At 25.5% G+C, this 16,100-nt stretch overlaps 2 protein-coding genes across 3 annotated transcripts in view; one reads left to right on the top strand and one right to left on the bottom strand.

Annotated features, from left to right (window-relative positions):
• LOC132929453 (ATP-binding cassette sub-family G member 1-like) overlaps positions 1-4,816 on the top strand; it is a 20,719-nt gene extending 15,903 nt beyond the window's left edge. The window contains exons 6-11 of the mRNA XM_060994814.1: positions 1,471-1,590; positions 1,702-1,841; positions 2,055-2,223; positions 2,307-2,407; positions 2,481-2,636; positions 3,218-4,816. Of these exons, the coding sequence (XP_060850797.1) occupies positions 1,471-1,590; positions 1,702-1,841; positions 2,055-2,223; positions 2,307-2,407; positions 2,481-2,636; positions 3,218-3,613 (1,082 nt within the window). The 3' untranslated portion in view covers positions 3,614-4,816. The remainder of the gene's footprint in view (positions 1-1,470; positions 1,591-1,701; positions 1,842-2,054; positions 2,224-2,306; positions 2,408-2,480; positions 2,637-3,217) is intronic.
• Positions 4,113-16,100, bottom strand: LOC132929460 (cytoplasmic dynein 2 light intermediate chain 1). Of its 2 annotated transcripts, XM_060994835.1 has the most exons (9): positions 14,961-16,100; positions 11,384-11,486; positions 9,898-9,999; positions 8,708-8,944; positions 8,543-8,611; positions 6,527-6,684; positions 6,319-6,463; positions 4,355-4,465; positions 4,113-4,250 (listed from the first exon to the last, which is right to left on the bottom strand). In XM_060994835.1, exons 1-9 carry the CDS (start codon positions 14,978-14,980, stop codon positions 4,182-4,184), a joined length of 1,014 nt encoding a protein of 337 aa, XP_060850818.1. In that variant the 5' UTR covers positions 14,981-16,100; the 3' UTR covers positions 4,113-4,181. The 2 variants fall into 2 exon arrangements, with proteins under 2 accessions (XP_060850818.1, XP_060850810.1); XM_060994827.1 differs by lacking the exon at positions 4,113-4,250 and having other exon boundaries at positions 4,265-4,465; positions 14,961-15,452.

The following is a 16,100-nucleotide window of genomic DNA, read 5'->3' as shown; positions in this document are numbered from 1 at the left end:
AATCAATGTTCAAAATCATAAAAATACTGAATATTTCAATTTTTTTTTTAAAGATAAACAGTAACCAAGATATAGGTAACAATTTTAACTTAACCTTAGACAATAACCTAGCCTGGTTATTGATTTATAATATTATTATTAATAACAGGTCAATAATAGGTAGGTACATTGCATATGACCATAAACTCGTGCTATATTCTAAATCTTACTATATTTGTATATTTGATTTAATATTTTTTATATATTATAGTCATTCAGAATTGTTTTGCATGACAAATTACAATATCGTAAAAATATTTTTGTTCAATCGTGTGATAGCATGTGTGACGTCATTGCGTGATGCTTGTACAAAAGTTGTGTGTATGGTAAAAAGGGAGATGTTAAAAACCTTAACATATGTACAAAAACTGAAGTTTTAAGGTTTATATTGTCCATATTATCTTCGTTTTTTCAAATACTGTCAATGCAATCTTCCCAGTTGAATTCATTAGTTTTAGAGAACCAATCTAGATTATTGTCTCAGTCATAATATAGTCGTATTTTACTCGACTAATCAACTGGTTTACTAAAATATGTTCAAAAACCATACGCAGTTATTATAATTTATTAACAAAAAGTAATCTTAAAAAATCAAGATGTCATAGTTCTGATATTGATTTTATTATTATCTCTGATAGTTGAGAACCTTGAAGTAAATCGATCAAATTTGAATTTTTTTAAATCTTAACACTTAGGTTGTGTGGTAAATGGCTTTGTAGTTTTCTATAAGATTTTTAACGATTATTAATGAACAAATACAAACTATATACAATAATAGATATGTATTATGTATTTATATATATATATATATATGTATATATTAATTATTCCTTTAAAACGTTAATATCTATAAAAAGTACAATCAATATTTTGAATAACAATCAATAATGTAATTTTTTAGGTATATACTATATATTATATCCAACATACTTACTACATATTTAGACCTTTGCATTACTCATTTCTAACAGCTCTTTTGTTTTTTCAAGATCCAATCAAAATACATCCACTTCTTTAAACGTTCACTTTCTTAATAATATAAGGCTTATTTTTTTACTTTTAAGCCAAGTATCTCAAGATCTTAATATATATGTTTAATATTCATTAAATGTTGAATTTCTTAACCTTGATATTTTCTTATGACTTAATTCTTTTTATAACTACTTAGTAGTAGGATTATTTAAGTAATAAACAGTGAACTTCACTCAAAATCATTTTTGAATGTGATTATTTACATAAGAGATGAGTTTCTTAAGTATCTAAATAAATTTTAAAAATGAATAAAGTAAATTACTTTTACTAAAAACAATTTATCACAGAAAGTTAAACGTCTTACGTATGGAACGGTCTCATAACTGTACATACATCACATGAGGGCGATATTGTCTAACGCTGTCTTTTAGGCTATAAAACAAAATATTTTTTTTACAGTTTTCGAAGTACTAGATAACGATACAATTGTTGACTTAACGAGAGAAATTCAAAATGGAAAAGTAATATTATGTGATGATTTAGACGAAATGGAAAATGGAATGGCGACTTCTAAACTTTGTAAGTTACCCTAACTTTTGACAAGATATTTTTTACATATCTTATTATTTATAAGATAAATAATTAAATAATATATAAAAATTAATATTTAAATTATTTATTTATTTATAGGTCGTAACGACACGCTAATTACATTACCACCAGTTTTCGATGATGAATTAGATAAATCAGAAGCGGAATACCCGTCATCGTTCTGTACACAATTCTCTATACTGTTAGCAAGAAAAACCAAACAATTTTCTAGAAATACTGTAAGTTGAAACATAGCTGAAATTGTTTTAACCCCTTATATTCCTTTTTTCTAACATTGTTGTTGGAATTGCCTATTTAATATCCCTTGAAAATTGTTAGTATTTCGTATTATTTTGACAAATGTATCCTTTTTCAACATCGTCATTAAAATCAAACAATCCCATATAGATTCTTACAATTTTTATGGATATTTTTAAATTTTTTATATGCAGACTGGACTGTGGATATCTTTTTTCCATCACACATTCTCAGCATTACTTCTTGGAAGTATTTACTATGGGATCGGATCAGATGGAAATCGACCGTTTGAAAATTTCAAGTTTTGTATCAGTGTAATCGTTTTTTTTGTTTATACTCACGTTATGGGTCCAGTACTTACATGTAAGTTAACAGTTAAATATTAATTATTAATGAATTATTAAATGATTATTGATTTTGTAATAATAATAATATTATATGCTTAGTTCCGTCAGAAGTTAAACTATTGCGGAGAGAATACTTTAATCATTGGTATAGTCTTAAATCGTACTTTTTTGCATCCACTATTACATCATTACCAAGCATGGTAAGTAAAAATATTTTATAATGCTTGAAAATATTATTTTGGTTTACATTGTGCTTTTTACATTTCTTTTCAGATGTTATTTGGATCATTATTTCTTGTAATTGTATACTTTATGTCTGCACAACCAATAGAGTGGATTAGATTCAGTGAGTTTATGGCTATAGGACTATTTACTGGTTATACATCTGAAGGATTAGGTGTTCTCATCGGGTCATCTGTAAAAAATTCCGTAAGTAAAAATGATATATATACATAAATGTATTAATAGAACATATTTATCTTAAAAAAAAAATAATCGAACATCGTATAGAAAAATAATGATTTTTTTTCTCCATTCAATAACAAATATCTATGCTATTTCTTATAATATATCTTTAACCAAACTACTTTGGTATGAGAAAATAAGCGGTACAATTTATAACTAATATTTATATTATTTTTCTAAGTATTTTATTTTAAAAATTAATTAACGACTAAAAACAAATTGAGGTATATATTATTTTAATATTATAACAAATACTGTTCACGACACTACAGGTTAAGTTGTTAAATAATATATTATATAATAAAAGGGAAATATCAAATAGGTATTCTCGTACAGATAACCAAATAAGACTAGTCAAGTTGTAGGAGATGCATATTCGTGGGTGTTTTCGCGGAGGGATATGGGGGGGGGGATAGATTGGCATATTTTTTAAGGTAAAGATATATAGTTTCCCGTTCAACTGATTTAATGATATTTATTAATGATAATCGATTAATAAATCGTAAAATATATATAATAATTATGTTGTTGTCTGTCACGTACAGACCGGCGCCGTGATGACGCCCGCTCTTCTGGCGCCGATGCTCGCGCTGGCCGTGTACGGGATGGGCTACGGGCTGGCCATCGAGCCCATTATGGAGTCGCTGATGGCCACCAGCTTCCTGAGGTACGCGCTGGTCGGCGTGTGCACTTCGCTGTTCGGCAACGGGCGCGCGGACATGGACTGCCAAATAGACGACCTGTACTGCCACTACAAGAACCCGGACCTGTTGCTCCGGGACCTGGGCATGAGCGGCCGGTCGATCGTCAACCAATTCATCGGGCTAGCCACGTTCGGCCTGTTCTTCAGGCTGGCCGCGTACTACGTCATCAAGCTGAGAATGATGAACCAGTCGCTGCGTAAGATACCGCTATACTTCAAGAAGTTCCTGCGCGGCTAACGATCCTCCGAGGCGGCGGAAGCGATGCGAGAGAACTCGTCGGTCGACTTGCCCGTGTCGCCGTTATCATCATCGTTATTTATACGTTATATTTACAACATGTCATAACATTGTGATCGGTCCCAAATCATCACGTCATCGACTTGCACTTAGACACCGTACAATACCTGTATAATATTATGTAGTATATATATATATATATATATTGTAACGACGGTAATATATCCGACACATATTATGGTAATAGCAACGACGATGACATAATACCTACGGCACTTGCATGATAATAATATATTAATATCATATATTTTATATTTTATACGAAACACATCGCCACGCGTTATGCAGGACTTCCGACAAGTATATAGATATCATACGATTAATTTTATTGTGTTATACATTATATTTTATTTATACCATCGATTTTTATCACTTCGGTTCCGTTGACCGTAATCGACATAATATTAAGTTATATTTTATAAGTTGTATTTATGTATAATATTTATGTGTAACTATAGTACCTGCGTCTTGTTTTGTTTTGTACTTTTTTTTCTACGTTTTATACCTATTACGAAGTGTTTTTAGTATTTTCTGTGTTTAAAAACTTTTCGTAATTGTCCACAAACAGCTTTAGCTCCTAAAATATCAATATTAAATTATAAAAACACTTTTGGTCATACTATACATAGTATTATTATAATAATATGTACATTGGGTCGTAGAAATATTTTTATCACAAACCTCTTGTTTTTTTTTCAACGTTTCGTCTATCAAAGGATCGGCGTAATTAGTGTCATTCAGTGGATCTGCATTGTCTGTATTCAGTGCGTGTGTGCCAGATTCTATTGAAATCTATAAATGTAAAAATAATTTAAGGATGAAAATAAATAAAACCAACATAGATAAATACCTATAGTTGTTGATTAGCACTTTTATTTATAAATATACATCTTATTATACGGAATTTATACACTATAATCAATATTTTTTATATATGTATATTAAGAAAATACCTTTTATTATATAGATATTTAATTATTATTTATTAATTTATTATATTTTATATTATAAAACTACTCGACATATTATATTTATTAAAAATGTTATATTAAATGGTTGGCGTCTATTTATATGCTATTGGCTAATCGCAAATGTATTATTAAAATATTAAATTTAAATAATACGGCAAAATTAGTAAAAATATTTAAATCATGTTGTTTATTGGTTTATTGTATCCTCCTCCTGGTCAAAATTAACCAGCTGATATTTTCCCCAAACTAAAATGTTGATAAGTAGTAAAAAATTAATAAGAAAATTTAAATTAAGTACTAATAGAAATATAGAATATTATCAATATTAAACATACTTAATTAAAGTATACGTTTTTAGGTAAGGACTAATGACTAAAGATGTCCTTGTTTTGTTATAATTATAACTCAAATAAATTAACAACAATTATTTTAGATTCTAAGTGAAACTTAACCTTTTTGAGCTATCAACAACCACATAGTCAAATGAAATTTTTGATTTTTTTTACTATGACCTCTATACTCAAACAAAACTCACTAATCTCTCGTATATCATCAATCACCATTCCCGAAAACCTAACGAGAAGATTAAAAATAAAATGGCTAAAAAATGCCCTTACATAAATAAAAAGAAAATACATTCGACACTTACCGTACAACATAACGAATACCTATACTTTTCCCTCTATTTCTTTTCCATTCGGATATAATATATAATAGTAGTTGTACGTTACTAACTTAATTTTTATCTAGTTATAATAATTATGTTAATATACATAAACATTACTATATATTGTACACTATATAATATAATATTAAATTCTAAGATTAATTAACTACCTATACGATACTTACACCGAATAAACATCTTGACCTTCGATTTCAAACTTATGGGTATTATACCTTCCAGATTAGAATTAAAATGTGTGTCATGATTTTATAAAAGCTGTTTAAGAATACTAGTTTATTTAGATAACTAGACAATTAAACAATTTTTATAATTTATCATTTAAGCAATATGTTTAAATGATTTATGTATATCAAGAAACCAGTTAAACGCATTTAATACCTTCACCTTTACTTCAATAGGAAAACTGTACGTCTGAATTCAAACATTAACCTTCTCTAGGAATATATGATACTATGGTTTCATAGACAATATAACATTTCTTACGAAATCATTGCAAAAAAACGCACAATTACATAATATCAGATTAGTAAATTCATACATTTTAGAAAACAATTAACAATCTCTTTTGTAATAATTTTTATTATCACTGTAACCTGGACTTTCGAACAAATAATTTATTGATCCATTTCATATTACATATACCTAATGACTATTATATTATACATTATTATAAGTGCCCTAAAAATGCCATGCCAGTAACCAACAAAGTCAAAATATAGTAAAAAGATTTCAAAAATTGAAAACAGTATTATAAAAATTTAAAGTTTAGATAACAACAATTTTTAAAACTATTTTGACAATGTTCTTTTTGAATATTCTTTCTTTACTATATTTTTTATAAAGACTGTGTGTTACTCATAAATCATAATATATTAAATAAATTTATTAAATTTAAAAAAATTTTAGACAAAAATTTAAAAATCTTAAGTAATATTGCGTCATATAATTCGATATAATAAAATAATATGTATAATATGTTTATTAACCTGTTTAAAAGCTGAAACAAATGTGTTCTTATACTTATGCATCGATCTAATGCTCCCAGCTTCATTGAGATTGTCTATTTTTTCAAAACAATCAGTACCTGCAGGCACTAATAGTGCTTTATTTGAATCATAAATATGGTTCTTTCTGAAATAATAATAAAATAAAAATGTGTACAACATAATTTGAAGGACGCATAAGTTAACTCACGGATAAGGAGTTCCAAACCCGTAATGTGACATCATTTCTTTAGATACCTTCACAAGAACTGTGTCGTTCACACCATAGAAAATCAATGAAGCTCCGTAAGTGTGAGCCACATATCGTAAACACTGGCACAACACACGTTTTTTAGCAGGTTCGAAATTCTAACAATGTAAATTATTAGTATAAACAATAATTCAAAAGTAAAGTAATTTCATAATCTAAATATATACGATACAGCCAATAACAACAATAACAAATAAAAAGTATATTTATGTATAATTCATATTATATCGTAAATCTAAAATTAAAATGTAAGTTATCAATTTCCCCATTATATTTATTATTGTTCAACACGTGACATCGTATAATAACTAAAAAAACTACAAACCATTTATTGGCTATTTATCTACATATATTTGTTTTTTTTTTAACTACGTCGTTATATTTTCTTTAAAAATTCCTAAAATATCAAATAATATACGAAACTAATACCTACCTTTTAATCATTATTCAAATATAATATATATTATACCTAAATTAAGTTAGGTTATGCAATTATTATTTCATAAATTATCATTTATTATTCATTGTTGACATTTTAAAATTGCCTTAAGTACCTATGTATTAATATATTTTAATGGATTTTAAATTTTCTAAATAGAGTGATAAATGTAATGATTAAGTATGCAAATTTGCAAGTTTATTTTTGTAACTGCATTTATTTTAAAGATGTTTAGTGCAACAAGTAAACTAATCACGAAAACTATACTAGTCATAACTTCAAAGTTCAAGGAGTTTAACGTAATAACAGTTGATCTTGCTTTCAAAAAAAAATGTCTATAGCGTGATTGTTTAAAACTTAGATTATTAGGTTGAGAAGAAATAAATAAATAATAAAAGAGCTATTCGTTCATTGTGTGCTAAAATATTAGGTATCCCGTCAATTGATCGAAAACAATTGATCGAAAACTTGTGATTGAAAAACAAATGCTCGCAATTGTTGGCAAAACTAAAAATTATATTATTCATAAATACATTAAAAAAATATGTCAAATAACATTGCTAAATAAATAACTGATATATTTAAAAAAAATTTTATTATTATTTTAATTTAATTTAAAAAATGAAGTCAACTAAATTTGCTAAGAAATCTATAAAATACGTATGATTAAAAATTAAATTTTCTATTGAAAATTATAGGCTATTCCATGTAGATAATCAATAATGTTCAGAACATTATAACCAGAGCAATTTTTTTTAATTCTCTTAACTCTATCTTGGTATTTTTTTTTTCGGAGGTTTAGTGCCAAATATATACATATACTGCTCAGTTTTGAGTCGATAATTACCTAGTTTCCTACTTATGATCGACGTAAATCAGTTATGCCAATTATCAACGGAATTATCTATTGTTGTTAAATTTTGTTCTATTCTTAAAAAAATGTTTGCTATTCTACGTCCAATTGTCGTTTGCGTTCAATTGTTTTTGATCATATGACATTTATTCAAAATATTAGGTAAACTTTAAAAATAAATTAATCAAATATTTATTTTTAGTCTATTATCTTGAACTCTTGGCCCTAATTATAATGGAAACTTCTATATTTATTTTTTCTTAAAAACAAAAATTAATAATAAATATCGAACCTTAATTTATTGATGTTATTTTTACAATATTATAAATGGTACGCCGTTTTATCACAAGTTAGATTACTTATCTAACACTGCGATAAGCTTATTTAATGTTACATATTAAAGCTATGTAACATAAATGTATAATCTCATAAATGAAACTATATTTTATTTAATTAATCACTTATCAGTTTTATAGATAATAATAACTATAAATCAATAATGAAAAAAACATGTAGGTTTATCTTACAAAAAGTATTAACATTATAGGAAAATTAATACCTATTAGGTAGCTATTATTTAAAATAAATTAAAAACATAATTATGGTATAAGTAAGTATGTAGTACTATGTGAGTAAGTATGGAAATGTTAATGGATGAACATACTTGATAAACATCGTATTTACTTCCGACGATCATTACTGGTATGGGTAGTGGAGACATGAACTTTTTATCCTAAAATGAATACAATTACTCTTATAGTCTTATTGTTACAGTTTGCTTTTAATATAATAATAATAATAATAATAATATATATAAATTAAAACAAACCTCAATATTTTTAACATTAATCTGATTATACTCTTCAACATCTAGTACATTTCCTAGGTGTACCTTGACTTCTTCAAGAAGCATTTCCATGGTGTTCCAAAGAACATCCGGCTTCGATAGATCTAATACTAACACAACGCTCAAACGTCGACCTCTTGTTTTCTGTACGATCACGGATAATAGATCTTTGAAAACTAAACCACCACCCAATTCCCAAACATGGCAAATATCCTTTGTCTGAAACACACACACACACAACGTATAAATTATTTATTCAATGTTCAGATATTAATAATATTATACAGGTTAATTTTCTATACATATTATAATATGTAACTTTTAAAGATCATTATAATTAGTAGGAACTAGGGATACATACAATTTGTATTTTAAAATGTATACAGTTGATTTTTTTTAATTTATTACAATTTAAGAATATATATATTTTCAATATTTTAGAATAGTTATGTCTCAAAATACGGGTTGGAATGGATAGCATAATTATTACCTCAAGCGGTACTTTTTTATTCATCAGTGTTTAAAACATTTTAAATTTGAATTCAATCTAGATTCTAGATTATCGTTATGGTTATCTTTATGGACCCTTTATTTATTTATACATAAGAAACAGGCTTGAACCCACAGTTAGCCTTAAAAAAAAAACAAAAGTGGCAAAGTCCTATTCAGTTTATGAAGGTACAATCTTAATTGATTTTAACTACATTGGACATTGATTTAATATGTATTAATATTTTAACTTAATATATCTTTATATATTAGTATAATATACAAACCATTTAAACTTTCTAGGTATTATATTATGTTGTATGATTATATTTAGTTATTTCATTTCAATGCTCACAAAAAAAAAATATAATATAAATTATTAAATTATTTTTTGAATTAGATAAAATAAGTATAGAATATACCAATTAAAATAAATATACGTAATGTACAGTATCATAAACATTTAATTTTCTATGTTAAATAAGTATTCCTTATTTCAATATTTCTATTATCTAGAATTTAAAAAAATGTTCATCAGTATGAAAATCCTAAATACGACTCTGCTTTTAAATAATGCTTACATAGTATCTGTTTAATTATTAATTTGTTTTAAAGTAAAATTTACCACATGGTATAAGGTATATCATTTTAGACTTTTAGTATCAATAATAAACAATACTTACTAAACTTTTTCCAGATCTTCTTGCGAAAGAATATTCCAAGGCCAGTGTAGGTTTTGGTTTTTCATTTTTATCAAAAAATGAATATATTAACGAAGTTTTCCCCTAAAAAAATTGATGCATTGTCATCAAGAATTATGTTTAAAGTATATTTTTAAACTATAAGAAAATAATACTCAAGGATTACTAAATTCATCAAAAAATATATCACTTATTATTCAAATATCTTACACGTCACCAATATTATTATTTTGTATTTCTTACAAATATAAATAAAAAAATAATATGGTCAAATTAAATTAAGGGCTAAAATAATCAATAATAACCTCTGAAAACGTATTTGAATTCGTAATACATTTGTATTCAAAACGACTTTTTAAAATATTATTAATATTAACTAAAAACGATTTATTTAAAAATGTAAGACAATCGTTTTCAATTAAACTTCATGGAAAATTTCAGTTTTCAGAAATATTGTTGAATAAATGGATCAATGAATATGATTTGAAAAATATTGATACTCTTAGACGTGGATGTGCAGAAGCTTTAATACTACAATCCCATACATAAAAAATATGATCACTTACTACGCACACATTACACTCCAGTACTCCACACACTTTACATACGCTAAAAAAAATTGCCTATCTGGAACTCCTTAAAAACGGTCAGTATCAAACACCATATAACAACAAAATGCATTTTATATTGTATTATTCGAGAATCAAAAACAATTAATAAACAACTTCATTTTTGTATATTATGAAGTATACATTAAGCATATTATAACTAAGAACTAAATATGTTTAGATATAAATATAATAATATTGCTTCCTTCTTATTGATACAGAGAAAAATGTTATATTAGATACTTCATACTTTTCATTGTAAAATATTCCCAAAATCGATTATCTGCTATTCTACCATCCGTATAAAATATGAATAATATAAAATTTTATTATTGATAATAAAAAGATTAAACGAAAATGTAGCATATATTATTATGATCATTACGAAAAGTAATATAATTTATAATAAATCTATAAACGGTAGATAATTTTTAAAATACATTTATAAGTTAAGAGGCTTTCATTGAACTTGAATCTACAACTAATTTGCTTATGGTGTTCACTGTTCATTGCATACAACAATCTAGGTACTTTAAAATATATTTAAATAAAGTTAAAGTTTTATCAGGCTGTTATAATACTATTTATATTATTATAAATAATAGCTAATATTAAAATAAAATACCGTTAACAAAATAAGAAATATATTGTAGGCTATTATTAGTGTATTGCAATATAGAATTTCTTCACACTTCACATGCCATAGTTTTTTTAACATTATTTCATTTGTACTTATAATCTTATACAAGTAATATGCTTAACTCGATTTAAATAATATTTTTTTGTTTTTTCAATTTCATTGCAAAATTTTTTATAATTTTAATATTTTTATAGACGATAATAATAGTATGAATACTTACCGCATTTTTACTTCCAATTACTAATAAAGTTCTCTCTACCGGTACCATGTCGGATGCAACATTTTTTGAAGACATAGCCAATTCGAGTATGGTTTGATCATTTCTAATAATAATATTATTGTTATGAATAATAATAAATTGTATTTGATTTATATAATTTAAATACATTACCAATAAGCAATACATTATAATAATATTATAGGTTTTAGGATAGGATTTGTTTTAAACTGCGTATAAGATAAGTAATAAATACTTTATAGTTTAAATTGATTATAAAAAGTGCTATAAATATTTTATTAATATTATTTTCTGTAAATTCTAAAATATTAATAGGTGAAACGTTGTATATTTCTTCTACAGTTTAATAAAATGATGTAGGTAACATACTCTAAAGTAAGTATAAACTAAATAACATTTAATTTCAAAAATATTATTTGTTAACTTTCTTATAATTAACAAAAACAATGAACACTGATAAATATTGTAAAATTAATCAATAGTTGTATTGCTTCAAATTAAAAATTTTAGGATAATAATCACAAAATAATTTATTAATCGATTAAAAATTAGATTTTAAATATAAAAATGTTTTAATATTAACGGGTTATAGTCTAATTTTATTTATTAGTTTAATTCGCTTGGAATTTGTTTAATTTTTTTTTTTATAAAAAAACTTCTTAAACTTCTTTGTATAGCTTTATATAATATGCTATAATTTGAATATCCAATGTAATTTAACGAAGAAAGCTCTTATACAAATACAATATTAGAAGCACAACAAATTCCTGTATGCCCAGTAATAACACTATTTTGTATAATTTAATGAGGCCATTTTTATGAGTCAATCAAGTAGGATAAAAATTATATCGATGAATGCAGTTTTGGAGATGGTATTTACATGTAAATATCTGAGTGTAAAGTGTAATTGGAAACATAGGAAACGTAACTGTTATTAATAAATGATGGATCATTAACTATAGACATGTTGATAAGAAGAAAAATAATTTGATTATAATAATCTTTAATTATACTACTTATTTTAAAAAAATATTTAATATTCTGATCTCACTATAAAATAATTTTATAGAAGTAAAAAAAAATTACTATATAGTATAAGATTTTACTCTCATGTAAAATGGTTTAAAAAACGTTAGTATAATGTTAAATTTTCCAACAAAAAAAAAACTGTTAAAATGGATTTACATAAAGGAAAAAAATAAATGGACAGTTTTAAAAAAAATTTACTAACAAAATTATACAAAATATTTTATTTTGTGTCAACATTTATAATTTTATTAGTTATATATGTTACTATAATACTTGATAAGTCACTGGATTATGTAACTTACTAACCTTCAAACTGCACATACAAATTAATTTAAACAAATTTCAAACACATATTAGTACAAGTATTTATATAATAATATAATTAATGTAATTTAATGTTTAAAATATTAATTAGACATATTTTTTGATAAACAATAACTTTTTTTGTCACTCGATTTTCTTAATAAAAAGGTAAAAGTTAACATTTTCAGAAGCATAAATATTATTAAACATTTTGAAATTTATAAATATATATCATTTTTTTTAATAGGAATAATAAAATCATTAAAAATGATAATTATATATTTTAAAATTTATCTAAAAACGTCAATATCAGGCAAATTTTAATTGATCATAACTTTATTATTTTATATTAAATTAAGTTAAAAAAATGTTATTATGCTATAATTTTTTATTTTTGAGGATTTAAAATCAGTGGTTACTTTATATATAATAGCTAGATACCTACCTAAGTGGGTGTACATAATTGACAAGTGTTATTTCAAAATGCCACCTAATAAAGTTTAAAGAATACGATAGTATAATTATTCAATGCAAATATAAGCACTAAAGCCAATAATAAATCTAATTGATTTCTTAAATCTATAAACATTATAATTCGTGCATAAAAACGATAATCATAATAAAATATTCACATTCAATATGTTTAGTGAATACCAAAAACAAACACTTTATGTAAGAATTAAAATTACTAATAATATAATAAATAATAAAATAATGCATTGGTGCATTAGCTATATGAAATTTATCGTCGTTACCGTCAAGTAAGGATCAAAATCTGAATAATTATCATCTTAAACGGCGATAGTGTCATTACTTATGACATAAACTATGTTTATAAATAAAGTATACAACATTTCAACAAGAACGCGAAGTACCTACGTCATAATAATATATGTCTATAATAATTTAATTATTAAACTTTAATTGGTTATATTTATGACGTACCAGCGCAATGTATCAAACATATAATAATATGTATCATCATGCATATCACCGTCATAGACATAACTAAAATAATGAACGTATAACATTGCCTATAGTCAATATATATATATATATATATGTATTTCCAATCTTTCCAGTAACAGTAGGTTATTTAGTAGTGACTACGAAGGCATATAATATGATTATATGAATTAAGAAATAAATAATAACACTAATAAAAACAACTGATATATTATTATGATATTCAGACGTCGACGCAGTTAACATTTAAAAAATTTTTACAATATTTCGTATGACCTTATCGATAATAATACTGTGTCTGTGAAATCATAATTGCGTTGTCAAATCGATAAATCTAATATCGCGACTACTGGTTAACGATAATGTCGTGCTTGACAAAATAATCATCACGCATCATCGTAATAAAACGAAGCCGGATTAACTGCACGCCGTGTGATAAATTGTAATATACATCATATTATTGTTTAATATAGTCGACCGTTAAATGTGCGTAGCTACTATTGCTAGATAACTTCTGTCGAAATTATCGAAATATTTGATCATATTGATATTTATGTGTTCGTGTATATTATATTTTCAATTTCGTTTTATTTTGCATGTTAATATTTTAGAATGATCGAGATTGAATAAATTCGAGGAAAATTTTAAATTGCTATTTTCCCATTTATTCAGTATAGTTTGTGTTTAAATTATATAATAACATAATCACGGCTCTCAGAAAAAATAAATGACCTTTTGTAGAACTGCTGGCTGCGAAATCGCAGGATCTGCATAAGATATTTAACACATTTGCAAAACAGGATGTAGGGTAATAGGGTAATCGAGTAATTGACGATTTTGTAAACGAAATAATGTCTTATGGAATTTGAAGAGCCATATAACAATTATATATTAATCTGTTTGAGGCAATAAATTACAGTGAATAATTAAATGTAATTAAAATTAAAATTAAAATTGTGTAATATCAAAATATAAAAAGGTCATAACATACCTATCCAAAGTTATATAAATATATATCTATTGGCATTAATATATTTGATTTTCACAACATTGACTATATTATTGTCCATTTGTGCCGAGAAATTATATTATCAATTAATGCCACTTGTTAAACATTAATGTTATTGACTTGGCACTTGCATTATTAGTTAAAATTCCAATTATAATTCATTGGCGGTATTACGGTAACACATATATATATTTTATATAGACGTATATAATAATTGAAGTTCGTTAAGTATTTATGAATAGTGTAACTTACCTCACAGAAGTAGATGTCATTGTATCTCACAGAGACCATATATTATGGACATTGGACAGTGCAGTTCAAAATCGTTAGTTATTGATGATAACGTTGTTAGCGACAATCTGAATTCTGAATGCATTATTTCGTGTCAAAACCATCTGTTTCTGGCACTCTGTCTATGTATATACACTGGTCGCCATGGTTGCACCTATAACTAATGTACGCCCTTAGATTTTTTGTCAACAAATGTCCTAGTCGAGAAAGACAGAATTTTATCGGAACCATTTTTATATTTACCACGTTAGATGCCGAAGAAAATATTATTCTCGTAATTCTAATTAAACTCTCGACATCAACTATTAAAATATTTTTTAGACCAAACACATTTTAAACGTGTTAGTGTTTATTAATGAATACTGGTTGCTATGAAGTGATTAGTGAATCATAGTGTTAATTAATTAATATTATCTCTAAATATACAATAATAAAGCATCGGACTGCCAGAGTATAATATCTTATCTTGACTTATAACAGTTATAACTGAGTTATTAATCAGTTATCTTACCGGTATAGTGAGCAATATATCAATATATAGGGCATATTTAAAATTTATCTTAATTATACGACATTTTTTGTTATAATTTTATATACTATAAAAAATACGACGTCACGCGTCGATCTGTTGTTAAAATTCTAAAATTTGTTTACTAAACCAAACTGAAACAATAAAATTTAGGTTTATCCATAAGTTTCCCCCAACTAACATTGCAGGCAGTGTGAGAGTCTCTTTACCGGATTTCGACAGAGGACAAGCAGACCCAAGAAACATTTTATTTGTAATTGTGTCTATTGAGGATGGACAATGTTATAAACTTGGCAATAAATATGATATTTTGCTATAGTTATACACCAGAAATCAGTTAAGTGTTTATCTGTTATCTATAATACCGTTTAATGAGGTGAAACATGTAGAAAAATCATTGAGGGAAATTTCGAGTCTAATATCAGACAGCGGTGGTGAAGGATACAAAAAGTGTTCATGTAAGAGGAAATGTGACACCAATCGATATAAGTGTAAATCATCTAGCATTTTATGCGATTCAAAATATCACGAGATCATGGCGTGTAATAATAAAGGAATAAAGGATAACACAT

Source organism: Rhopalosiphum padi, chromosome 1 (genome assembly GCF_020882245.1).
Source record: "Rhopalosiphum padi isolate XX-2018 chromosome 1, ASM2088224v1, whole genome shotgun sequence".
NCBI lineage: Eukaryota > Metazoa > Arthropoda > Insecta > Hemiptera > Aphididae > Rhopalosiphum > Rhopalosiphum padi.
This window is presented reverse-complemented; position numbering and strand designations above follow the sequence as displayed.

What these genes read in the sequence shown, in the direction of transcription:
- LOC132929460 (XM_060994827.1), bottom strand. Translation starts at nt 14,980, where the DNA reads ATGACATCTACTTCTGTGAG. An exon ending in GAAGATCTGGAAAAAGTTTA is followed by an intron (nt 8,945 to 9,897) that starts GTAAGTATTGTT and finishes TGTGTGTTTCAG; the next exon opens with ACAAAGGATATTTGCCATGT. An exon ending in GGGTTTGGAACTCCTTATCC is followed by an intron (nt 6,464 to 6,526) that starts GTGAGTTAACTT and finishes TTATTATTTCAG; the next exon opens with AAAGAACCATATTTATGATT.